Source organism: Ochotona curzoniae, unplaced genomic scaffold, assembly GCF_017591425.1.
Source record: "Ochotona curzoniae isolate NIBS_2020 unplaced genomic scaffold, NIBS_Ocur_1.0 patch1, whole genome shotgun sequence".
NCBI classification, from domain to species: Eukaryota; Metazoa; Chordata; class Mammalia; order Lagomorpha; family Ochotonidae; genus Ochotona; species Ochotona curzoniae.
Window position 1 is genome coordinate 152,239 of NW_024466639.1, and position 25,701 is coordinate 177,939.

Below are 25,701 nucleotides of genomic sequence, written 5' to 3' on the forward strand. Positions count from 1 at the left end.
TGACAAGGACTTCTCTTCTGGTTTTCACGTGTGTGTGCATGTGTGCACAAATCTGCCACGAAGCCTTTCTGCAGAAGCACGTGCTCACATCGCACACGTGGCGGATGCCTCCTGGCGGCATCTGCTGTGCAGCATTGGCCTGGTGTTCGTAGCTTGCTTGCTTGATGCTTCTCGACCGAGTGGGTGCAAGTTGGGAGGGTTAGACTTGTTCTGGACAGTCGCGCAAGCCTCGTCCGGCTTTGCGTAGTTTGTGAGGCAAGTCTGGGGCACTGTACAGTGTCCAGCATCTGAGTTTGTCCAGTCGTGGGACTCAGAAACTTGGTGGGTTGGCCAGCTCCTGCAGGATTTTGGAGTTAGTTTGCAGAGAGCAGAGCACAGTGCCCTGGTCACGAGGCAGGGCAGCTGCTGGATGTGATGGGATGTTGTGAGCTCAGTGAGCTTCACAGTCAGGTGGGAGCTGGGTGTCCAAGAACTTGTAGGCCCCTCAGTCCAGCATTCAGAGTGGGCCCCGGAGCTGGCTTGCAGTGCTTGCACGTGCACATGCCACAGTTGCCTTAGACTGGAGGGAGCGCAGGTGCCCTGTTGGTTTGGTTAATGCGTACTGTTCCTGGCTTAGCAGTACAGCATGCAGCCGTACGAGAGAAAGTGGATGCTAACAGAACCTCCAGATTTGTTCCTGTCAGTCCACTGATCTCTCTTACGCAGTATGTTCAGTGTCTTCTAGCAGCTAGTTGTGGTCAAGCCTGTTTGGCCTCTCCCTGCCATCCCCATTTTGATGTCTGCACTGTTTGTGTCCTGTTTCAGAGGCCCATTCAGAAAAGCCAGTTTGACAGTGTTCTGTCTCTGCTCTGCGTTCTGCGTTGACTCTTTCAGTCCTTAGAACAGACTCAGAACACAGTTTCTGTTTTGTGGTGGTCAGGAGTGCTCAAGTAATTTGTGCTCAATTCCACATAGCTAGTCAAAGGTGGAGTGATTGTTCAGGGTCAGGTACTCTAAATACCAAGGATTTTGCCTTCATTCTTTCCTTCTAGTCATCCTTTAGCCGGAATTTCATACCTCAGTTAATATCTCTGTGTCAGCTCTTTGATTGCTGTATTAATTTAAATAGGCAATTCTCTGGTCAGAAACCAGGAGCCCTGCTCCGCTCACTCCTCCAAGGCCTGTGCTGTCTGCCGCAGCCCACCTTCCCTGTGCCTCCCTGCCCCGCCGCCCTCTTGCTGTGGTCCTGCTGGAGCTGCTCATCATCCTTGTGTCTCCTGTCAGTGCAGTCTCCCACTCCTCTGGGCTAGGGAGAGAAGTCGGCACCCAGGGAGTATGTCATGACGAGGCAGTGACTGCTGACAGCCCTTGGTCCTTCCTCAGGCCCTTGCTGTTCGCCTGCTCGAGCAGACTGACACGTGTGGCCCGCCTCTGTGCTCTTCAGAGACTGTTAATCACATCTGGGAACCGCTGCATTGCACTTATATTTCTAGGATTGTCTTTGTTATGCTCACCCTGGCAAGCCTGCCCTGTGTGGGCGTGGCACCGAGGCAGAGGCCCGTGGCTCCTGGCTCCTCTGAGCCCATTCAGACTCGAGGTTCAGGTGTGCAGCTACGAAAAACTGCCAGCCAGTTACTTGTTTTGCCATCTCGGCCTCATCGACTTCTGCTGAAGCCTGCAAGATCAGGACTACTTTAGTTTCCCATTTCCTGTTTGAGGTGAACTCACTGACGTGGTGTCCGCTGCGTGTTGGCTGTGTGGATCACGGCTATGAGTGCTGAAGTACAAAAGCAAACAAAGCCACTTCTGCTTTGGAGCGTACAGTCACAAAGTCAGACCCTGAGTTAGTTGGGAATGTGGGCACCTATGCAGAATTGTTGTCAAAGGGAACTGAATGACATGGGAGACTGAGTGGGGCAGGTACCAAGGGAGCAGCGAAGGTCCACGGTGGGTCAGAGGGAACAGAGCTAGCTTTCCAGGATCCCACGGCTCAGCCTGTGCAGGATGTGGAGCCCTAGAGTGTGCGGTGGCCATGCAGGGGGGCAGCGGTCAGCCTCCATGTCACCGGCACCAGGAGCGATGCAGAAGGCAGCCCAGGCCACACTGTGCTGCACAGAGCACAGCTGACAGGTCGGCACAGCTCCTGCCTTAGGAAGCGCAGGGTGGTGTGGGGTCTCTCTGGAGTAAGTGGAGAGTCTTGCCCTGGCTCAGTAGCTGCTTTGGGCCAGACAGACTCAACACGCAGTTTTCTGTACCTTAGACTACACTAAACTGTCTTGGAGCTTCCTGGTGTTGATGTGTGGCAGACAGTAATGCTGGGACGGACTTGGCATATGGTCCTGTTTTAGTTTGGGGAGGGATAGAAGGATTTTGACTCGGTTCTGAGTCTTGTGCTAAGATTCAAACTGTATCCCAGTTTGAGAGAAGGTTGGACATCTGTTTTGGTGCTGCTGTGGTTTCCGAGGGAGCTTTTTCTGCTGCTCATTTTGGGGTATTGGGTGCTCACAGTGGGTCTCTAGAAACTGACTTATTAGAGATTCTGGTAGTTCGAGCCGTCAGGAATAGTGGTCGCTTTGTACTCACCCTGATGTTAGGAGTGCCTCTGAGCCAGGAAAGACTTGGCTAAGTCTGTGGCTGCGTGGTGTCGGAATGCAGCAGCATGGCACCACTGCCACACCATCACAGTATTGCCACACCGTCACAGTGCTGCCACCCCGTCACAGTGCTGACACCCCGTCACAGTGCTGCCACCCCGTCACAGTGCTGTCACCCCGTCACAGTGCTGCCACGCCGTCACAGTGCTGCCACCCCGTCACAGTGCTGCCACCCCGTCACAGTGCTGCCACCCCGTCCGTCACAGTGCTGCCACCCCACTGGTTCATTGAACACGGTTCACATTGTGTCGGGGTTGCAGCAGGGTGTGTGCTCACCATCAGCTCCGACAGGTCACACACGGTGAAGAGATACCCATGGGAGGTGTTGTCCATCCACATCCTGGGCCTAAAGGACTTCCTGTTCCTTCCTTCCTGAATTGAACTGACTAGCTACAGAGCATGCAGCAGGTTGCAGGCACTCTAGCAAGGAGGCACTTTCACATATTAAAAAAAAAAAGCCAAATGAGAAGCAGAGCAATAATTAAATAATAAAAATAATGGAAAATGAAAGAGGACTTTTGTTTTTACAAACTGCTGCCAGCCCACAGAAATCTGGTACCTCTGTTTCTATCATTGTTAATTTTTGAGGGATGTTTTCAGTTTTAATATTTGATGATTTTTTAAATGTTTTCTCACATTGAGCTGTGGCTGTTGTGCAGGTGCTGTTGAAGTGAGCACGCGTGTTGTGCTGGGCGTCCTCGTGGGTTTCACCCTCTATACTAGCTTCCACAACCAAGGGGAAGTTCAGTGTGTCTTTCTCAGTCTAGTTTCTTCCACTTAGCTTCATGGTCTCTATTCCTTGCATTCTGTTGGTCAGTGTCACAATTTCTTTCTTTTTTTTTTTTTTTTTTAGCTGAGTAACATTTTGTCATGTGTGTGTACACCTTCCGTTTATCCCTCTATCAGCCGGTCGGTACTTGACTGCTAAAGACGTGGGCGCTCAGGGAGCGTCTTCTGGTGCGTGTTCCCTTCCATGTGGACAGGTCCCCTGGAGACATGTGCTAGGCCTGTCTCCTGAGGGGCCTTCGTGCTCTTTTCTGGGACGCTTGTGCTGGTAGGCATCCCATCAGTAGTGTGTTAGGACGCTTTCTGCTCTTCCTAGCTTCTCCGCAGTCACCTGCTCACCCCAGGGCTGCTAACGCTCAGTGTATGCTGCATGGCTGGGAAGAGCTGGCTGTGCTTGAATCACAAATCTTAATCCTTCAGCCACACATGCTGACAAAAAAATTAGTGGGCTTTATCTTTGTTTAACATTTATTTTTATTAATTTGAAAGGCATGATTTCACAGAGGGAGAGAAGAGATCTTCCATCTGTTGCTTCACTCCCCCGTGGCCAGTGCTAAAACCAGAAACCAAGAGCTTCCTCTGGGTCTCTTACACGGATGCCGGGGCCAAGCGTTTAGACAGAGCGTATTAGCAGAGAGCAGTCAGGACCAGACTGGCATCCACATGGTCTACTGGCATTGCAGGCAGTGGCCTCATCCGCTGTGCACAACACTGACTTAAATGGTCTTTTTAAAATTTTTTAGATCAGCAACGTACAAGTTCCCCAAATGTCATCTTACTAAATGTAAAATAAATTTCATTAACATCAAAAGAGTTGAAGTCTTGCCCTTTCTTGGTGCTGCCAGTGTCTGTCACTTGTCACACATCTTAAGGAGTTGCATCCGTGCTGTGACTCTCAGACATATGACCACTGTTCCCAGCATCTTACTGTGCTTCTTACTTGTCCCCGAGTGAGTGCTGACGCGGGAGAGCCTGGGGTAAAACCCAGTGACTCCAGGGGACAACTCCGTGCTGCTATGCTGCTAGTGGAGGCTTTGCAACATGGCTGTTCAAACCCTCTCCTCCGGCTCTTAGAGCAGATGTGTGAGTGTCTTCGCTCATGGCTTGGGTGCAGTGGCTCATAAAACCTCCCTAAGTCAGGGGCTGCTTGTTTTCTTTTCTTAGAGCTGAGTGTGAAATGTTAGTGATTTTGAATTATGTGTAAGTCTCTGCTGTTTGTTTTGTTTTGGCTTGTTGTTTGTTTTTTAAGTCTATTTTGGATTGCCTAGTTCTGCAGAACTGCGAGAATCCCGTGTCTTGTTTCTATATCTGGTAGTACTTTGCTTAGACAGGAAGTTACATTTTGAAATATTAATGTTTTTAAAACTGAAATTAGTCATAGTAAGGAATAAAGTGTGCCAATAGTGAAAGAAAAGAATTGCAATCTTGTGTTTTATAGATGCTACTTAAAATATAACAAAGTATTGAAATAATTTGTTTCTGTTTTTCTCTTCCTCTTCCTCTTTATAAAGGAGTCAGTCACAGCCAGCACAAGGTTAAGAAAGCTAGGCGCTTCCTCCCTCTGATCTTCTGTTCCCACCAGTCTCCTCCTGCGGGTACTGCACGCCTGTCTGCTCAGGCTTCCTGTTCACCAGAGCGCCCTGAGAAGCTCACTCTAATGACATGCGTGTAGATTGTTGCAACTGGCTGTTAGGGTGTGCTGTCGACTGCCAGGAAGCAATAACGGGGGGCAAGGTTCTGTGTCTGCTCTCTTGCCTAGATGTCTTGTGTGCATGACAGGGCAGGTGGCAGCTCCTTGGTTTCATTTGTGTCAGCGCTTTCCTGTGGGGCTTGGCAGTTGCACCGTTTTTACATTATGGATTTCCTAATACAGCATGCAGCTGAATGGGGATGCCCCGAGGGAGCCCCAGTGTCTGCTGTTTTTGCTTTGGAGCTAGTGTTCAGGGCTGCTGTGTAGTAGAAACAGCCACGTCATTAGGAGAGTTTTCTCGAAAAGCAGAAGTACACGTATAGTTGGAATGATTGTCTCATGCAGCCACTTGGAGCAACCTTTGTTCTGCACAAATTCAAGCGAGACTCTCACTCCTGGCAGGGTAGGGTGTGCCCTTGTCAGGAGGGGCCTGGCTGCCCCTCCCCAGTGGAAATAGGGGCGCCAAGGGGGTCATTACTGATGGGTTTGTTTTCATTTCTGTATGATTGTACATGAATTAACTTTGAGGAAAGAAGTCATTTTCTACTATTTAATTGTGAGGGAGTTCAAATAATTTGGTTTGTGTGGTTGAATCCAGTTGAAGCTCTGTAATACGACTGAGTAGCCTTGTATGATTTGCCGGCAGTTTGAATGTCCTCATCGTGCCTTTAAATTGCAAAACATACCGGCTATGAGAATCCCTCTTTTATCTTTTGAATGAGATTGGGGTGGGAGGAGATTTTTGTTTCTCTTTTTGATTTGCTTGTCATTTTAATAGTATGTTTCCCCCTTCCCTCCCCTCTGTCCTGTCCTGCCCTCCCTCTGTTCCTGCTCCTCCTTTCTTTGCATGCCACCCGGACCTGCAGATGAAATTAGTGGGGACGGTAATGATTCATTTTCACATTTGTGTTACTATAATTATTTGTAAATTGATATAGTTAGTGTTTCATAAAAGGCAAAATGTGATTTTAATCCAGCAGAACCAAGTAGAAAACGCTGTGTGCTGAGGAAGCAAGGCCTCTGAAAGACTGCTCAGGGCCGTGATGAAGGAGAGATGTGTTTCTTTGTCACGACTCATCGGCAAACTTAACTTATATTGATTTGTAGTACATTTCATGGATTTCATGGCCAAAACTGTCCAATTGTGAAAAATTATTAAATCAGTGTCATTATCCAGATAGTATGATAGAGACCCATATACTGTATTTTCTTAGCAGAGTGCAGAAATGAACATTCTTAGTTTGAAAATGTGGTAATAGAAAAGAAAAACTGGAAAGTGATTTCTAAAAGTCACATGAATTAAACTAGGAAATTTCGCCTATGTACAGTCTTAGGCTGGGATGAGATATTGATGGTTTGAATTTAATGAGCCGAAAAGGAACTACACGTCTTTGAAAAGTGCGCGGACTTCCTGAGGTTATGGGAATGTGCTTCTAGATTTGTTGCATGATGTCAGTCATAAATTAGCAGCTTTCACTCCTGCCAGCTCCTCACCAGTGTGGTTTTTAAATCGCCACAGATTTCCACGGCCGCTGTGCTTGGCAGAGAGAAGCTGATAACGGGGTTGAGAGCTGAATCCAAGCCTGGAATGACTAGTGGTCAGGTCCTGGGGGGTCTTGCTCTTTGCACACTGCCCCAGCCTGACCCACTGGCCGACAGTTGAGTGAGGTGGCTGAGGCAGGCTGAGGCAATTGTTCTGCTCTTCTGCTTTCTGTGGTGCAAGCTCTCTGAGGGGATGCTGTGAAGTTTCCTGGGAAAGCACAGGCACTTCCATAGAAGTCTCCAGATGGTTCTTACCACAGGGACAGATGCAGTCATTCTTTTTTTTTAATATTTATTTTTATTTTTATTGGAAAGGCAGATACACAGAGAGGAGAGGAAAAGATCTTCCATATGATAGTTCACTCCCCAAGAGGCTGCAATGGCTGGAGCTTTGCTGACCCGAAGCCAAGAGCTAGGAGCTTCTTCTGGATCTTCCACATGTGTGCAGGGTCCCAAAGCTTTGGGCCATCCTTGACTGCTTTCCCAGGATACAAGCAGGGGGCTGGATGGGAAGTGGAGCTGCTGTGATTAGAATCAGCACCCATATGGGATCTTGGTGCGCTCAAGGCAAGGACTTTAGCTGCTATGTTATTGCACAGGGCCCAGATGCAGTCAGTCTTAATGTCTTCCACAGAGTTGAATTTTTCAGTTCTGTGAAGTAGCCAAGCAAGTATACTTAACCCATCACAAGCGCACAATTTAAGCTTAGCTCTTGGATCAAATAAAGCTCATCTGATTTTATGTTGTCCTTTGAACTTGTAGTGGTTTCTAGAATTTTTAATGGTTAGAAAAAAATAACAAGAGTAGTTAAAGTTACATGAAATCACGTCACCCTGTGCACTGTTCACACTGTGCGTAATCACCTCACCCTGTGCACTGTTCACACCGTGTGTGGAATCACCTCACCCTGTGCACTGTTCACACCGTGCGTAATCACCTCACCCTGTGCACTGTTCACACCGTGCGTAATCACCTCACCCTGTGCACTGTTCACACCGTGTAGTGAGTCGTCGCTCTAGGGCTGCTAGCCACCAAGGTCTTTAGAAAATTACTCATCTCCTTTGTGCCTCAGTTTCCAGCCTGGTCAGCAGGGTAATGGTGACAGTGCTACCGTGAAGGCCTTTGCTGTGTGGTTGTTTTTCACAAGATCTGGCATGTGTAAGCTCTCGGGGGTGTGAGGAATGCAGATCTGGCTTCTTTTGTTGGTGTTTAGATCTTTTGGGCCTGTTTCCCGATTTTCTTGGTGTTTTCTTTCTAGTCAATTCCAAGTTGTGCTTTAATTTTTCACAGTCCTTCAGTATGCGTAAAAAGGCCTGTACTCTCAGTGCCGTTCTGTGCTGCAGTCCTTGAGGCCGGGCAGGAGAAGCATGCTGTTTATAACAGATGGGTGTCGAGGCCCTTGGGAGCAGGGTGGGCATAGTGCTTCACCTCTGCTCCGCAGCAGGGTTTGCTGAGCTTCCCCTCTGTACCAGCACTGGCCCCCCACTCAGGACACTGCCCTGCCGCCTCCGGACGGTGTGCAGGGGCCACCGCACAGGGTGTTGGGGGCTGGAGGAGAGGCGTGAGTGGAGGCCAGGGCTGGCTCTGAGCCAGCAGGCACTGCAGTCCGTGGTAAGCCAGGAGGAAAGCCTCTGCCTTTGCTCTCATTCTTGGTTGGTTTTCTCCTTGAGCCTAGCTTGACGAGCTGTCGTCATGATGTGTAACTTGAACGCCTCCGTTTAGTCCTTTTCCTTACAAGTTTCTGTTCGCGTTCTGATAAGCCATCTCACCAAGGCCGCAGGTCTTAAAGATGACAGTCGGCCTGAGTCTTCAGGGAGAGCAGGTGCTTTGGTACAGACCTTCTTCCGTACGGAGTGGTGTTTGTAAATACGCAGGGAGCTGCAGAGAGCCCTATCCTGTATGACCTAGGGAGAGTGCAGACTTGAGCAGTGCCTGAAGGATAGTTGGTTCATTAGCTTTACGTTCTGCCTGCCCAGCTGGCTGCTGTCTGATCATGTTTAAAGATGATTACACATGAAGAAGTGAGTCCTTTCAGTTACCTGTTTTGCTCAGTCTTTATTATAGCAGTATATGAGGAGCTCGCTGTCCTAACGGCAATGAACTATATTTGTACTTTGCTTGGGTTAGCTGAGTGCCACAACAGTGGCAGCATTCCATTTCAGGGACTTCGGAAAGTGCTGCTGTCCTGTGCTAACTGGTGGCTGGGGGGCACGCAGTGAAGCTTTTGTTGTGTCAGAAAAAGAAGGCACACAGGACTTGAGTGGCTTTATGATGTATTGTTAAATTACTCCAGTGGAAATATTGCAACTGTCTTTATTTCCAAAAAAATAAAGAAGGAGAGAGAAATCCCATACCACATTTTCATCTACTATTTATTTTCTCTGAGTGAAAAAGTTATAGAAGATAAATTCTTTAGATTGCAGTTTTTCAACCCTGAACAATTGAGATAAATCAACCCAATTAATCCCCTCAAATATTGGCCTGCCATCTGGGTTCTGAAGGAATAAGTTAAGATTGTGCAGTTGAATCTATTAATCAAACAAGATTGCAGTCTTGTTGGGAGAGATCACGTGAGACAGTGGTGCGCTTTTGAACACGCACGTGGAGTGACTGGTCAGTGCGGACTGGTGCGTTGGCATCATGTCCGGCAGTCTTGTACAAGGCTTCCTCTGCTGGCCTCTTTGCTGTGTGATAAACAAGTCTGTGTGTTGTAACACATTGGACACTGATGTCACTCCTGTCTCCATGAGTGACTCATTGGGACCAAAATTGAGTAGTGTTTAAAATATTTCAGCATAGTAGGAAAGTCAGGCAGATTATTTTGCCTTTTCAAGTGTGTTGAAGACCAGAAGGTCGCCTGGGGAGTAACCTCTGCGCGTGTTGCCTTTCCTGCAGAAACGGACGATTATGCTGAAATCATAGATGAAGACGACACGTACACAATGCCCTCAAGTAAGTAGACCTCCAGTTGTGTCTTTGCGAAGTCTGATAGACAGTACATCGCAGTTGGGTTTTAGACGTGTGCTAACCTCCTCAGAGCCATTTTTTTTTAAGGTTTATTTATTTTTTATTGGAAAAGACAGACTTACAGAGAGGAGAAGCTCTCACAGTGGCCACAGTGGCTAGAGCTGAGCCGATCGGAATCCAGGAGCCAGGAGCAGGGTCCCAAGGCTTTGGGGCGGCCTCAACTACTTTGCCAGGCCACAAGCAGGGAGCTTGTTGGGAAGTGGAGCAGCTGGGACATGAACCGTCACCCATATGAGATTCAAGGCAAGGATTTAGCCACTGAGCCATCACACCAGACCCCTTAGAGCCGTTTGTAATACCTCACTGACAGCTTAGTAAAGATAATCCTTCGACTTTCAGGGTTTTGTGTTATATATGTCCTCTCAAATGAAGGTCAGAAGTATAGCACTCAGCTGTCTAATATTCAGTTTAGTTTCGGGATTTATGTATTCTTCTTGGCTCTGCAGAAATGAAATGTTCGATGATTGTCTCAGAAAATTAGTATTCCTTAAAGGTTACATAAGAATAAACATGCACACATACATATCCGGGAAATTGGAGTTGTTTGTCTTCATTGCTGTTGACCAAGCGGCGCAGCTAACTTGCAGGATGTAACCCCCGTACCGTGGGGCTGGCAGGTGTGCAGGGAGCTCCGAGCAGAGCTTCCGGGGCCAGCGGGGCAGACGCTAGTGCCATCCCCCTGCTCGGTCAGGGACGGTCGGCTCAGAGTGTGCATGTGTGCAGGGGAGAAGCCCTTAACTGCCGTTGCTATTAAACTTATAACCTGCCTTGGAAAGAGGCCCTGGAGGCAGTGGCAATTTGAAGTCTGAGGGTCTTAATTCTAAAAGAGCCACAGATGTTTGTAAAGTAAATATGTGTAATACTTCCATGATGTATGAATAGAAAAGATCCTCTCATTCACATTTTTCTTTCAATTGAAAAGACGTTATCAAAACTGAGAAACAGCCCCACACTCTGGGACTTGCACTGTGCCGGGCAGCTTCTGTCTGCGTTCAGGGAGCGCCTTGGTGAGTGAGGCAAGAGCTGACCGTGTGCGCCGACTGCCGTGGTGTGCTCAGTCTCACTCCACCAGGCTGAGGTTCATGTGCAGTTGCTGGGGTGGGAACTGAAGAGCCGGAAGTAACATCAAGCTAACTTGTAGATACTTTTTTTTCTTGTAGTTTCCTTTTTAAACTCATATTCATGCATAAAATGTTTTCAGAAGTAATTAATGAAATGTAATTTCCAAATATGCTATTGTTAAACTAATTACTATTAGTTATTTCTAAGCAAGGTCTTCAATTTTTCTCTCTCTCAAATGCAATCCAGAAAGCTATGGAATAGATAAAGGTAACAGGAACCTTCACTGCACTTGCAACCTACCGAGTGACATGGAATGTTTCAGTTTCAGTTAACTTGTATTTTTTTAAACTGCTTGTCATTGGTTTACTCATACTGTTAAATCAATGTAATTACTAGCTAAAGTGATTTTAAAGAGGAAAATGACTTATCTAAACTGGGGAATTGAATGTTCTGTATGATTTACAAGTGATTATTTGGCTCGTGGTCTGTCCCTCTGGTGGTCACGCGGCTGGAGCACGGCAGTGTGAGGCGTGGCTGCGTGTTCTGGAATCACAGCACCACACGCACAGCTGGGTGGGAGCCCAGCCTCTCAGTCCCTCGAGGTGGTTTTTCTTTCCCTGTGCCTCAGCAGCTTGCTAAGTGATTGGATACAAAACATGGCAGTCTAATATATTACCATGAGGCACTTGCTCTCAGAGGTAAAACCTGCTCACGGTTTGCCATGTTTGATTTCAAGTTATTTAATTTTGAAATTAGTTTTTAGTTTTAGAAATCAAGTTTATTTAATTTTGAAATTAGTTTTTACACCTCTTTAAATTCTTTTAGCTCCATAAATAATATAGAGATATTATTATAATGACGTGGAAAACTCTTAAACTTTGAAAATATAGGTTTACTCATGATACAGTTTTATGTTGCCTCTATAAAAATCTTAATTATTTCTAAAATAATTGCCTTAAGTAACTTTTAACTCCACATATTAATATCTCAACTAATAGTTCTTAATAATTGAGCATATAATTTAATGTTTGGGCCAATTATATAAAGATACCAAATAAATGGATAGAAGGTTAGACTTTCAAGAACTCCTAAGAGTAACGTGTAAAAAACTATTTTTAGTATAATTATTATTCAGTGGTTTGTCCAGTGCTGTATCTGATCAATACTTTGTCCTAAGTGACATAGTTTAAGAGAGTTCCACTGTGTGTAAGCATCTTCATGACGGGTGTACCAGATGTGAGACTCTGACTGCAGAAGTCCCAGTCGTTGCTGGTCTCTGGGTTAGGCTGCTGGGCCTTGGTGCTGACTGATATGTACATTATGTTTTGCAGCCAGGGATTATGAGATTCAGAGAGACAGAATAGAACTTGGGCGATGCATTGGAGAAGGCCAGTTTGGAGACGTGCATCAAGGGATGTACATGAGTCCAGTAAGTGCTGTAAGACTGTCGCGATCCAGGCTGATTCTGTGGAAATTGTCATCCTGAGTCCTTGCTTCTCCGGATTTTCACTTCTCTCTTTTGAAGCTCATCAGAATCAACTTGGTATATTTAGAAACCTCTCCCGCCCCCCAGGGACAGAATTTTCTCTTTGAAGGGCTGAGAAAGAACATAAGCCTTGGGGCATGCATTGGTGGTGGAATGGGTGAATGTTTGCATGAGATGGCTAGAGCTAAGCAGCAAGCCAGTGTCCACACTTGCCTACGTTTTCAAGACAAGAGTTTTAATTTGCCCTCTGAGAGAACAAATTTCAAAGTTTTTTTAAAGGTTGCCTCTAATTTGTTTGAAAGGCAGAGTTACAGGAGAGATCATCAACCACTGGCTGTTTCCCCAGGTGGCCGCATCATGCCTGGCTGAGCCAGGCCGAAGCCAGAGGCCTGGGGCTTCTGGTCTCCCACGTGAGGGCAAGGGCATGCATGCTCAGGAAGCCATCCTCTCACTTTGCCAGGCACTTGGGCAGCAAGCTGGGTCAGAACAGGAGCGGTGTGGTTCCCGCTGGCCGCAGAGGGGCTGCTGATGCTGCAGGCACCAGTATGCCATGCTGCGGCACAGTGCTGACCGTGCACCGGGCTCTTGGGAGAGTTGGGTGCCTTTCCGCTGGGTAGTCATGGCCACAGTTGGGTTTGCAACATTTCTTGACTTCACAAGACTTGATAATGCTCGCTGTCTGTGCTGCGCACTCTCAGTATCAGCCGCTTACCTGCTGCCTGTCTCAGTTTATACAGAAGACTTCATAGAGGCAGACTCATGCTTTGGTCTGCTCTCACATTTAGCTTCATGCCTTGCACATTCCTCCATTCCTGTGACTGCCATCACCTTTGCTTTCCGTTTCATCAGTTGACAGGTTAATAAAATGTGCATGCGTGAGATGGGTCTGAATATGTTAGCTATTCACTTTTGTCTGTAGCTAGAAGTAGAAGTGCTCCATCATATGATAGCTATGCTCAACTATTTTGAGGAACTAACAGACTGATTTCCAAGAACTGCATCATTTTATGTCCTTGCAGCATGGATAAAAGTGCCAGTATTGAGGCTGGTATGATGGCTCAGTTGGCTGATCTCTACCTGCAAGTACAGACATCCCATGTGGGCGCCCATTCGTGTCCCGGCAGCTCCACTTCCCATCCAGCTCCCTGCCTGTGGCCTGGGAAAGCAGTTGAGGACGGCCCAAAGCCTTGAGACTCTGCACCCGTGTGGGAGACCTAGAAGAAGCTCCTGGCTCCTGGCTCAGGATCAGCTCAGCTCTGGCTGTTTGGGGAGTGAACTAGCAGATGGAAAATCTTTCTGTCTCTCCTTCTCTATAAAAGGTGCCAATATTTTCACATTTGCGACAATACTGGTTATTGTATTTCTTGATTAAGTTAATGGCATTTGCAATTTCTTTTAAAAATAATAGTGTGTAATGCCTCAAAACCTTTGAGTAGCGGAGGCTCCAAGACCTCCTGTTGTCCACTGCAGCAGTTCACTCCCCAGATGCCTCCAGCAGCAGGACTGAGCCAAGAATGTCGCTGGAATCAGCCCTGTGCATGGCCAGAGCTCAGAGCCTGGAGCCCTGATGACTGCCAGAGCTAGGCACCAAGGCCAGCTGCCCCCGGTGGGATGCGGTTGCCCCAGCCCACTCCAGAACTCTGTGAATGCTCTCTTCGGATAGCAGCACAGACCATTGGTCCTGTTTGGATGCCCATACTGTGGAAACTGCAAGTGACTCCGTCTTTGTTGTTTGTTATCCTTGATATGTGAGATTGAACGTCACTTTTGTACCCCAGAAGTCAATTTGTTTAAAAAAAAAAATCATTTGCTGCTCAATAACTAACCTAATTAGAAGTTTAGGGCTTTGTTTTGTTTTGTTTTTGAGATGTATTTTATTTTTATTGGAAAGTCAGTTATAGAGAGGAGGAGAGACAGAGGGGAAGATCTTCGTTTCCCTAGTGGCTGCAATGACTGGAGCTGAGCTGAGCTGAAGCCAGGAGCCCAGAGCCTTTTCCGGGTCTCCCACACGGGTGCAGAGTCTTTCACTGCTTTCCCAGGCCACAGGCAGTGAGGAAGCTGGATGGGAAGTGAGGCCGCCGGGATTAGAACCGGCACCCATATGGGATCCCAGTGTGTGCAAGGCGAGGACTTTGGCTGCTAGGTTACTGCACAAGGCCCAGTTTGTTTGTGTATTTATTTACTTAGTTAGTTAGTTATTTGAAAGAGAGCAACAAACAGTTTTCCATATATTGGTTCATTCTGCAAGTGGCAGTCTGAGGGCTGTGTTAGCTGAAGCCAGGAAACAGGAACTTCTAGATCCCCCATGTGGGTACCGGGTCCCAGGACTTGGTCCATCCTCCTGCACTGCTTTCCCGGGTGAGTTAACAGAGAACTAGGTCTGAAATGGAGCAGATGGGACTCAGCCTAGCACCCTTGTGGGATCCTGGCACTGCAGCAAGGGGCCTCATGTGTTATGCCACATTGCCAGTCCCAGAAATTCAGTTTTTGGGGTTCTGTTTTGAAATTCTTTACTCTTGCACTTACATGAAGTTATAGATTTCTTCCGTACTTTGGCTTGTTGTTTATTCTTCTTTTTATTTGCTCTGTTATTTCACTTTGTGTTGCTTGTTAAGGAAAAGGTTGAAACGGTTACTATATCTATTTGAAAAGACCTAAATCCCACCAGACTATCCCTGCCTGAAAAATATAGCGAAGCCAAGCTTTGCACTGCCCACTGGCACAGCCAAGCCCGAGCTGCTTGCCGCGCTCCGCTCCCTACACCGGCATGCCAGCTCAGAGGACGGCTACTTGCGCATGTCACAAAGGTCTCAGCAGGGCGGGTGGACTGGACTCTCATTCCCTTTTGAAAAAAGTGCCTCGTTTTTGTTGTGAGAGAGAGTGGAGGAGCATTGAGTGCAAACAAGCTTTTCTTAGCTGGCGGACTCCTGGGCAGCCTCTGACAGGCGATGTGACAGCAGGAGGCACTACCCCCTGGCAGTTTCGGGCCCCAGCTCTAGGATCCAGCACCATTTCCCCCAGTCCATGTTAGCACTGGTGTCAGGCATTCCCACGTGGGGTGCTCTCACCACTAGGCCGGGCCTCTGCCCCCGACACTCATTTATAGTATCTACAATCTAGTATTAGCTTAAATACTTGTTTAATAAACCCTGCCCCTTGACAAATAGCAGAGCTCACATTGTGTTAACTCTTTTCTGATATTTGTGAATATGTTTGTTTTTATTGTGTAAGCTTAATTTTGTACTCCAAAGCAATTTTTAAGATTTCTTCTTCTTTTTTTTTAAATGGAAAGATATTTACACAGAGATAGACAAAGATATTCCACACACTGATTCACTCCCCAGATGGCCCAGTGGCTGCTGCTGAGGCCAATCTGAAGCCAGGAGTCAGCAGTCTCCTCCTGGTCTCCCACGTGGGTGCAGGGTCCCAAGGCTTTGGACCATCTTTACCTAAAACTGCCGTCCACAGTTTCCTATGGGATCCTGTTGATTTGCAGCAGCACAATACCTTTCCTTGGTTTTCCCTCGCTCGCCTGTCACCCCTGCGGGTCTCCTCTGCTCCCTGTCTTCACGCCAGCGTGGCCTGCAGCCTCCTTGGCCTCCGCAGGGATTTCACCTTTCCCAGGGATGTGAGCTCAGACTTGTCTGCTGCGCTGCCCATCCCACTGGAGGGATTCGTTATCTCTGTGGCATCACAAGCTTATCAGAGCTGAAGATGAGCTTCCTGTGCTGGACTCTCGGGCCCAATCCATAATCCCACTTCCTCAGCCCTTCTTCCTACTTCCTCTGCTGCTGCCATGCTTGTCCCAGCCACCCTTGCTCATCTGTCACCTGGTTCCATGCGCAGGCAGCATGAGCCCACTGTATGCCCTTGCCTCACTGCAGTCATTGCTCCGTGCCACAGCCCAGGTCCTACACATAGGGGCTCAGGCCTCCATTCCCCATCCTAGCAATTAGATGAGAAGCCGCATCTTTGCGGACCTGCAGCGCCCTCTGTTGCCTGGCATTTCCATCCTCTGGCCTTGACGCGCTCTACAAACACTCAACAGTGGGATCTGCCCCATGCCCCTGGTAACTCAGCTTCTCACACATGACTTCACTGCCTTGCCGGGCCTGTTGCCTCTGCCTTCACTGGCCCGTCACAAAGCATAGAGTCGAAGGTTGCATTGTCAGTCAATAGCCTGTGGCATGTCACAGCCATATCCCTCTTTTACTGTGGGTTTTATACCAACTGGCTGTATTTTAAGTATTCTTACCATTCTTGGAAGATTTTGGAGGTTTGAGTCCAGTTGATCTGGAATCCTGTAGTTGCAATACAGAAAGCCCCTCGTGAGTGTACCCACTGATTAGTACAGAGAGCCTTTCCACGTTTGTGTGATTCTGTACTTTTCCTAACAGGAGAATCCAGCTTTGGCGGTTGCAATTAAAACATGTAAAAACTGCTCCTCGGACAGCGTGAGAGAGAAATTTCTCCAAGAAGCCTGTAAGTTTCATTTCTGTGGAACTCCATGTGACTTTGTGTCTTTGAGTTCAAAATGTCTCTAAAGAAGTGAGAAAAATAACTTAGTTTGCACAGGCCCGTCCTCACAGGGGCTGTGTTATATGGCATGGAGTTAATTCTTCCTGCTTCACATTTTATAAATACATTTATTACAGAATAAGTCATGTTGTGACTTCAATCAATTAAGTCTAACTGCATCCTTAACCCTGTTCTTGAATCTGACTTAAGTACAATACAAAGCCTGGCCAGTAGCTTGTTTTCTTTGTTTTTGTCGTGAGAGACAAGTCTTTTACTTCCCATAACAAATTTGGCTGTGCCATGCTTAATCCAGGAACGCTATCTGGTTCTCCCATATAGGTGACAAGGATTCAAACACTGGGCTCTTTAGCAGGGAGCTGCATTAAAGCCAAGGAGCAGTGCACAGCGCCCCTAGTGGCGGTCCTGCTGCACCGCAGCACCTGCCCGTTCCCCATGCTGTCATCTGGACTGTTGCCTTTCTGAATGCATGTAGGGCCAGAAAACAGACTGCAGCAGACATCAGGAACTAGCTGCTGCTGTGCCTTTAGTGGTGTTCTTATATGTTGAACACTTTTTTAAAATGCAAGTTGTAAAAATTGGTTATCTTTTTCTGCAACTGTTCTGAATAGATATTGTGTTTTGGTGGGGCTTTGAAGTCATTACAAAATTAATTCTGTTATTTTGTAGGAGTAGTCAGGTCAGACTAAGCTTGTTTTGTTCTTGTAAAGCTTATTTGGCTGTTATTTCAGGGAAGTGCAATCTATTTAAGGTATCTGCACTTTAAAAAAAATTATATTTAATTTCTATTTGAAAGTCAGATATACAGAGAGAAGGAGAGAAAAAGATCTCTGTCCACTGGCTGGCTTCCCAAGTGGCCACAGTGACTGTAGCTGAGAGAATCTGAAGCCAGTAGTCGGGACCCTCTTCCGGGTCTCCCGTGCTGTACAGGGTACCAAAGCTTTGGGCCGTCCTCAACTGCTTACCCAGGCCACAGGCAGGGAGCTGGATGGGAAGTGGAGCAGCTGGGATACAAACTAGCACCCATGTGGGATCCCAGTGCCTACAAGGTGAGAACTTTAGCCGCTAGACTACTGCATTGGGCCCTTGGAGTCGTAAAAGCCTCCGGAGGGGTACATGGTCTGTTTACTCCTGGATGGGTTATTCAGCTTTTCTGTAAAGGTCCTGGCAGTGGCTCCCTCAGGCTGTACAGACTCTGCTGGTACTCAGCCCTGGGGTGCTGTGAAACTTCCTTGGACCATTTCAAAGGAGTGAGTAGGACTGGGTGCCAGTGAGATTTCCCTTTCCAGAATTGGGAGGCAGCCTGGACCCTGGCCTCTGGCCCCCTGGCCCAGACCACTAACGGGTTAAAGTTGCTAGTGATGTTTTGCTTAGCATGGGCACATTTTTTTGTGCTTGTAAGGTTCTAGTTAGTATTCTGCTGGCATTTTTAGTAGTTGCTTCAGAGGAAATATGTAAAGACCTGATCATATAAAATTAGACATAAAGCTTTAAAATTTGCTAATAATAAATTGAAAATAAGAGTAAATATGTTTGGTGCCTGAATGTTTATTGCAATATGCTTAAGCACTCTATCTGACAAATAAATGTTGTGGGATTGCTTTGAATTTTGTACTGCATATTTACATTTTTCCCTTTTTTTAAAAAGATTGATTTATTTTTATTACAAAGTCAGATATAGAGAGGAGGAGAGACAGAAAGGAAGGTCTTCCATCTGATGATTCACTCCCCAAGTGAGCGCAACGGCTGGTGCTATGCCGATCCGGAGCCAGGAGCCAGGAACTTCCTCCAGGTCTCCTACACAGGTGCAGGATCCCAAAGCATTGGGCCGTCCTCGACTGCTTTCCCAGGCCACAAGCAGGGAGCTGGATGGGAAGTGGAGCTGCCGGGATTAGAACCGGCGCCCATATGGGATCCTGGCATGTTCAAGGCGAGGACTTTAGCAGCTAGGCTATGCCACCAGGCCCCTTTTTTTAAAATTTGTTTGCAAGGCAGAGTTAGTAAGAGAGAGACAGATCTTCATTCCACAGTTCACTCTGGAAATGGCCAAGATAGCTGGAGCTGGGCCAGGCCACAGCGAGGACCCTGCAGCTCCATCAGGGCCTATGCATGGGTGCCAGGGACTCAAGGATTTGGGCCGTTTCCCACTGCTTTCCTGAGTGCATGAGTGATGCGTGGTAGGAAATGAAGCAGCTTGGAGACAAGTGACATCCATGTGGGACGCTGGCGCTGCAGACAGCAGCTTTCATCTACTGTGCCACAACGCCAGCCCTACCCTTTTACTTTTCGTGTTACATAAAAACCAGCAGAACCATTCCTAGAGTATGGAGAAGGAAGGATGTAAATGAGTAAATCCAAGTGTCTGCTCAGCTCAGTCTTTGATCCCAGTTGCCCAATGCTCCGAGTGACTGTGAACGCTTTTCCTTAGTGACCATGCGTCAGTTTGACCACCCTCATATTGTGAAGCTTATTGGCGTTATCACGGAGAACCCCGTCTGGATAATCATGGAGCTGTGCACGCTTGGAGAGGTACTGTGAACCCAGACCTCGCTTGGCCTAGGCCTGGCGACCCCCAGCCATCTCAGGCTCCAGAGTGCTTGAGTGTGCCTGTGGTGCTGGATCTGCCCTGATAGCGCAATAGATGCAATATGTGTCTTAGATTTGGGGATATTTGTTGTGCTTTGAATGCAAAGGTGTGGGTATAAGTGGCTTTATCATTACGTTCCTCCATACTCCCCACTCAGCACTTCTGCTGCCCAGGTTTTATCAGGACTAAGTAGCAACAAGGGACCAGCTTTGCTGTCTGGGCCAATGCCTACAGGAGTCCAATGATTGGAAGAAGAAACAGTATTGATGGGCAAATGAATGCTGAATTTAGTTACATCTGACCACCTTTTAAAGATTTATTTATATATTTGAAAGAGTTATGCAAAGGAGGGTGGGGGAAAGAAGGCCAAACACACACACACACACGCGTGCGCACACACACACACACACACACACGTATGTCTTCTGTCTATTGGTTCATTCCTCAAATGGCTGTAGGTGGCTGGAACTCAGCTGGTCCAAAGTTAGGAGCTGCTACCTGGTCTCCCACATGGGGCAGAGACCCAAGCACATAGCAGGTAACTGGATAGGCCAGGACTCAAACCAGTGCCCAAATCAGATGCTGACGTGGTACCCTCTGTGCCACAGCACTGACCCAAGTGGAGGCTCAACTCACTGCACCAAGCCTGCACCCAAGAGCACTTCATATTTTGTTATACTTTTATTTATTCCCTTGAAGCATAGTTTCCTAAATTTTTAGAGAAACTTGTCTGTAGTCAGCAAGGCTCTGATTTCATGTTAAGATTTCAGATGAAGTAGGGTTATTACACTTTCTGAATTAAAATGTTTAATTCATTACACTTTGTTATTCTGAAAGAATTAAAAGCTAAACATGAGTTTCAGATGGGCGGCATTGCTGCTAACTGTAGTGTGTTGCAATGGATTGCTGAGCTCTGTTCCTAATTCGTTTCTCTCTTTTGTCTTGGCATTGTTTCCAAAGCTGAGGTCGTTTTTGCAAGTAAGGAAATACAGTTTGGATCTAGCATCCTTGATCCTGTATGCTTATCAGCTTAGCACAGCTCTTGCATATCTAGAGAGCAAAAGATTCGTACACAGGTAAGATTCCATCGTAAAACTGGGAGTTCCTTCTGAGCAAGCAAAGCAGACAGACTCTGTTCTCACTGGAGCCCTTGGTGCCTGTGAGGCTGCACCACAGTGACTAGAGTCCTGCCAGAGTGGAGAAGCATGGCTTACTAATATACAGAAAGGGAGAGTTACTCCTTCAGCAAATGCTGCCAAGCTCCTGTACTTGATTAGGGCAAAGGGAATGGTTCCCAGAGCAGACAGCGTTCTGGGACTTTCCAGAACACCACGGTGTCACGCACCATTGATGCGTGTTGGCCTTTTGTGGAATTTCTGTTTCTAGTGGATGTATCTGTAGTTTGAATGCAGGTGGGAGAATTTAAAATTTGTTTACCCCATACTGTGTTAGAATTAATGTTTTGCCACCCAACATTAAAATAAACTACATGTGCAAAATCAATTGCAGGTATGTAAATCCCAACTGTCCTCTTTGAATGAGGTCTCATTAGTAATGGCCCAGTTGGACCCCACTCCTGTGTCACTGCTCATCAGCTGGTGCAAGTGATCGTTTGACAAAAACTAGCATTTTTACTAGAGAATGTTCGCTCATCATTAAAAAAAGAGTGTATATAAAGTGAGTTAATTAATGCATACCTTTTCTAGATCTGTTTGTGTTGTATCTTAGCTGTCATTCAAGTAGTGATAAGTGTATTTTTAACATAATGTAGTTTAGTTTATGGATGTTCTTCCTGTGTTGTAGAATTTATTGTGCTAAATTCTTCCCTATCCAGGGATATAGCAGCTCGGAATGTTCTTGTGTCCTCAAATGATTGTGTGAAATTAGGAGACTTTGGACTGTCCCGCTATATGGAAGATAGTACTTACTACAAAGGTAAGACCAGAAATCCCTAATCCCTAATGTGTTCCTTTCTCTCTCTCTCTTTTTTATTGGAAAGGCAGGTACACAGAGAGGAGGAGAGACAGAGAGGAAGATCTTCTGTCTGTTGATTCATTCCCTAAATGGCCGCAATGGCCGGAACTGAGCCGATCCAAAGCCAGGAGCCCGGAGCTTTTTCCTGGTCTCCCACATGGATGCAGTTTCCCAAGGCTTTGGGCTGTCCTCAACTGCTTTCCCAGGCCACAGGCAGGGAGCTGAATGGGAAGTGGGGCTGCCAGGATTAGAACCGGCGCCCATATGGGATCCCAGTGCGTACAAGGCGAAGACTTTAGCTGCTAGGCTACCATGCTGGGTCCAGTGTGTTCCTTTCTGTTTAAAAAGTGTGTTCTGGTCTGCTTTACTGAGGTTAGGACAGACAGGACTCTGTGCCCATGGACTGGCGCAGTGGGCCGTCCTCCACAGAAACCTGTCTAGATGGTCTCGACTGTCCAGGGTTTAAGGGAAAGGCATATAGGTATCAATCTTTATGATCCAGGACTGACAGAGGAGCTTTAGACTTTATAGCAAAAACAAAGAGCCATTAAAGCTAAAAACTGATCAGTTGGACATGAAAATTAGGAATTAAAAATTATTCTATATATAAGAAAATGCTAACTTCGTGAACAGAAAGCTTTGTTATGACTGTGGTCAGGCCGCCCCCTTGGCTGGGTGTCTGGGGAAGGCAATGATGTGCAGAGGTGGGGGGCAGGCACAGTAGGGGCCCACACGGGCTCCTAGAGCCACCCTCCATGAACACCCCCACCTGCAGGCACACACCCTGACCCCAGAACTTCCTTCTTGCCCACCTTCGGACACTGTAATTGCATCAGGTTCCAACCCCCTTGAGCTGTTAACTTATCAATAGACAGCTGCCTGAGTTTAAGGATAAGTAATATTCAGTCTATGACAGAATCTGTAAGAAAGCTGAAAATATAAGCTATGAGTTAGAAAAAATTATTTCCCAACTATGAAGATTGATTGATTGATTTGAAAGAGTTAGAGAGGTCTTCCGTCCGCAGGTTGACTTGCCCTGATGCCTTAATAGCTAGCACTGAGCTAGCTAAAACCAAGAGGCAGAAGCTTCTCCCAAGTCTCACACATGGGTTGCAGGACCCTGAACAGTTGGGCCATTTTCTGCTGCTTTTCCAGGCCATTAACCAGGAGCTAGATCAAAAGTGGAGCAGCTGGGACTCAGCCAAGTTCTTCTCTGGGAAGCCTGTGTTATAGGGAGTGGCTTTGCCTGCTGTGTCACAGTACTATCCCAGCAGATTCTTTTAAAATTAAACATAGAGGTACCCTACAAAACAGCCTGTATGTTCCTAGGCATGGATCTCAAATAAATGAATGAATACTTCCTCTTGGATATTGAGTGCCATTTTATCTTTAATGGCCAGAAGTTGTTATCAACCCACAGATGTTTAGACTGATCTGACAGTTAATACCTGACAGCAGAGTGAGAGAGTGACCCATGAGTATTTGGTCTACTTACTCTAGTTCCTCTTACTTCTATCTCTCCCCCTCCATTTTTTGTTCTCTTCCTCCCTTTTAGATTAAATAAAACTTTTTTTTAAAAACAATTATTTTTTATGGGAAAATCAGATATACAGAGAGGAGGAGAGACAGAGAGGAAGATCTTTCGCCTGATGGTTCACTCTGCAAGTGACTGCAACCAGCCAGAGCTGAGCCAATCTGAAACCAGGAACCCAGAGCTTCCTTGAGCTTTCCCACGCAGGTGCAGGGTGCCAAGGCTTTGGGTTGTCTTCAGGTGCTTTCCCAGGCCATTAGCAGGGAGCTGGATGGGAAGCAGGGCCGCCGGTATCAGAGCCTGTGCCCATATGCGATCCCAGTGTGTGCAAGGCACGGACTTTCTCTGCTAGATTACCACACCAGGCCCAAGTGTTGTTTTTTTTAACAAAATGCCATGCCTCAAATCTGAAGATTTTTTAAAAGATGAAATCAATTTTTACTGTATTGGAATCCATTTCACATTTCCAGCTCAGATCTTGACTATCCAAGTATTTGAATTTCAGTAATGAGATAAATTCTTAGTATGAGTATCAAGATTAAACACACTTCATTTAAGAACTTCACAAATTCGCACAAATATTAACATGTCAGAAAGGTAAGTGTAGACTCCCTGGAGTTTGGTAAAGTCTAAAATGGCCCTGCGGTGCGGATTCTGAAAGTCTGCAGAGATGCTCGTGGCCTGCAGACGGCAGTTCTACCCGCCTGTGTGGGAGACCTGCATGGAGTTCTAGGCAGGAGTAGACTCGTAGACACAGATCTCTGTCTGTCTCTGTTCTCTTTGTTATGTGTGTCTGTGTCTGCCTTTCCAATAAGAAGGGAGAAGTATATAATACTTGTTTAAAGAGAACCTTTTGTATCTTCTCCCCTTTTCTCTCTTCACATACATGGATCCTGTATTTGTGCATCTGCCTTTTGTTGAGTTTCACTGGTAGACCCCTCAAACCAGTTCTTGGTGCTTTTCATTCAAGGACACGCGCAGGGCAGCATGAACGTTATCTCCCCAGTCAGCAAATTGTCAAGTGAGATCGAGCCCTGGGCACTCCCTCCTGTCTCAGCTGGGGTCTGGGTTGGAAAGAGCGGCACAGCAGAGCCAGGGGCAGGGAGTTTGGTTCCCAGCTCACACACCTGTTAGTGGAGTGGCCTCCTGCAAGTCACTGAACATGTGTGAGCCTCACAGAAATGAGTTGTAGATGGTCTAAGTCCATGGTGGCAGTGCGTGCACGCGTGCCCTGGGAGCATTGCTGCATGTTGGTGACAAGCACCAGGGAGGAACGAGGGTCCGCGCCCGGGGAGCTGCAGGCCAGCACCTCCGCCCTCCCGGGACGTGCTGCGTCTGTAGAAGGGAGGACATCAGTGTTGAGTCACCTGGCCCCAAGTGACATGAGAGCCCCGAGTGCTTCTCCCAACTGTAGGGGAAGCTTCTCAGCTTGATACTGAAGCATCTCAGCTAATTCTGTTAAGAGTTTAAGGGAAAATTTATTTTCTAACATTAATCTTCTAGCTTCCAAAGGAAAATTGCCTATTAAGTGGATGGCTCCAGAGTCCATCAATTTTCGACGTTTTACCTCAGCTAGTGACGTATGGATGTTTGGTGAGTATTTTTTTACTTGGTATTTTTAAAAGTTGTGTTTCTTATATCCTACAAACTTAACTTAGCCTACGGTCTATTTTCAGAATCTGTGGGTTGGTTGGCCTTCCCTAACTGACCGTCTTCACCAGATTCTGTAGTTGCCTCTGGGCCGTGTTGCTGAGAATGCCCATGTCTTGTGCTGCAGCCTTGTCCAGGCTCCGGTCACGTCCCACCATGCTGACCCTCACAGCTCCTCCTCGGTCCTGCAGGGGAGGTACCTTGTCTGTTTCCGTCTTTCTTGCTCCTCTCCCCTTGGCCATCTTGTTCTTCCCTGTAATGTGAATGGCTGAGCAGTCACGTGTCTTCCTGGCTCTGTGATATCCGTCTGTTCCAGAATATCTCAAGTTGTGCCTCATCACTTTATTCTGGCGTCTAATCTTCCTGACTTGGTTACTAGAGCCTTCATCTTTTGTAACACTCGCTCCTCTGTCTACTTTGTCCGTTCCTGCCCTCTCTGGAGTCCTTGTCCTCGTCCCTCTGTCCTGTGGACTGCCGCAGACCCGCCCAACTGGAGCGCATGTGTGGCTCCGGCTCACTGCAGCCACATTTCAGAGTCACGCTTGTGTCTTCACGCGGCTCTGCTGGTGTCTGCCCTCTGTGGATGTCCCAGCCCTGGGCTTGCTCCTCCTACTGGAATCTCGTCTTCCCTTTCAGTGCTCCTCTTTCGGGAAGCCCTGAGCAGGATGCTGTCTTCCCTCTCTGCATGTCGTGTTGGCTGTGCATTGTCTTTGCTCAGGGGAGACAGCCTGTGGACTTTATCATGTTCCTCTTTTCTCCTGCAAATAAAGATAACTTTATGTATTAAACATTCTTTTTCTGTTTATGTACTGTTGATTTGTAGTAAACGTTTTAGTATCCCAGTTTAGTTAGATATAGGAAGGAACTTTCCAGTAATATAAGAAATGGCATGACATAATGGGACAAGGTTTTGGAGCCCATCTGATGTGGTTTTAAATGCAAGGCTTTCCTTGCTTAATTAGTCTGTAACCTGCAGAACAAGAAGCTTGCTGCCTCAAGAAAATTCCACAATTTAAAGATTCGGATAGGCCAATATTGCTTTACCCAGGGACATTGGTGTATTTTAAAATCAATGACATTTTACAGTTGACCTTAACTGAAAGCATGTTTTACTTAGCTGTTCTTGCTTGCTTTAGTGTGGGCTGTAACTATTTCGTTCATATTGTTACTCTAATGCCCAGATGAATTTAAAAGAGC

The 25,701-nt window shown here is 46.9% G+C and overlaps 1 protein-coding gene across 3 annotated transcripts in view; it reads left to right on the forward strand.

Moving 5' to 3' along the window:
* LOC121166246 (focal adhesion kinase 1-like) overlaps window positions 1–25,701 on the forward strand; it is a 229,385-nt gene that overhangs the window by 141,576 nt on the left and 62,108 nt on the right. For all 3 annotated transcript variants that reach the window (XM_040995346.1, XM_040995347.1, XM_040995348.1), the window contains 10 exons: window positions 4,931–5,014; window positions 5,976–5,993; window positions 9,547–9,603; window positions 10,987–11,007; window positions 12,072–12,169; window positions 16,624–16,708; window positions 19,191–19,291; window positions 20,310–20,425; window positions 21,184–21,284; window positions 24,358–24,447. In XM_040995346.1, coding sequence (XP_040851280.1) covers window positions 4,931–5,014; window positions 5,976–5,993; window positions 9,547–9,603; window positions 10,987–11,007; window positions 12,072–12,169; window positions 16,624–16,708; window positions 19,191–19,291; window positions 20,310–20,425; window positions 21,184–21,284; window positions 24,358–24,447 — 771 coding nt within the window. The remainder of the gene's footprint in view (window positions 1–4,930; window positions 5,015–5,975; window positions 5,994–9,546; window positions 9,604–10,986; window positions 11,008–12,071; window positions 12,170–16,623; window positions 16,709–19,190; window positions 19,292–20,309; window positions 20,426–21,183; window positions 21,285–24,357; window positions 24,448–25,701) is intronic.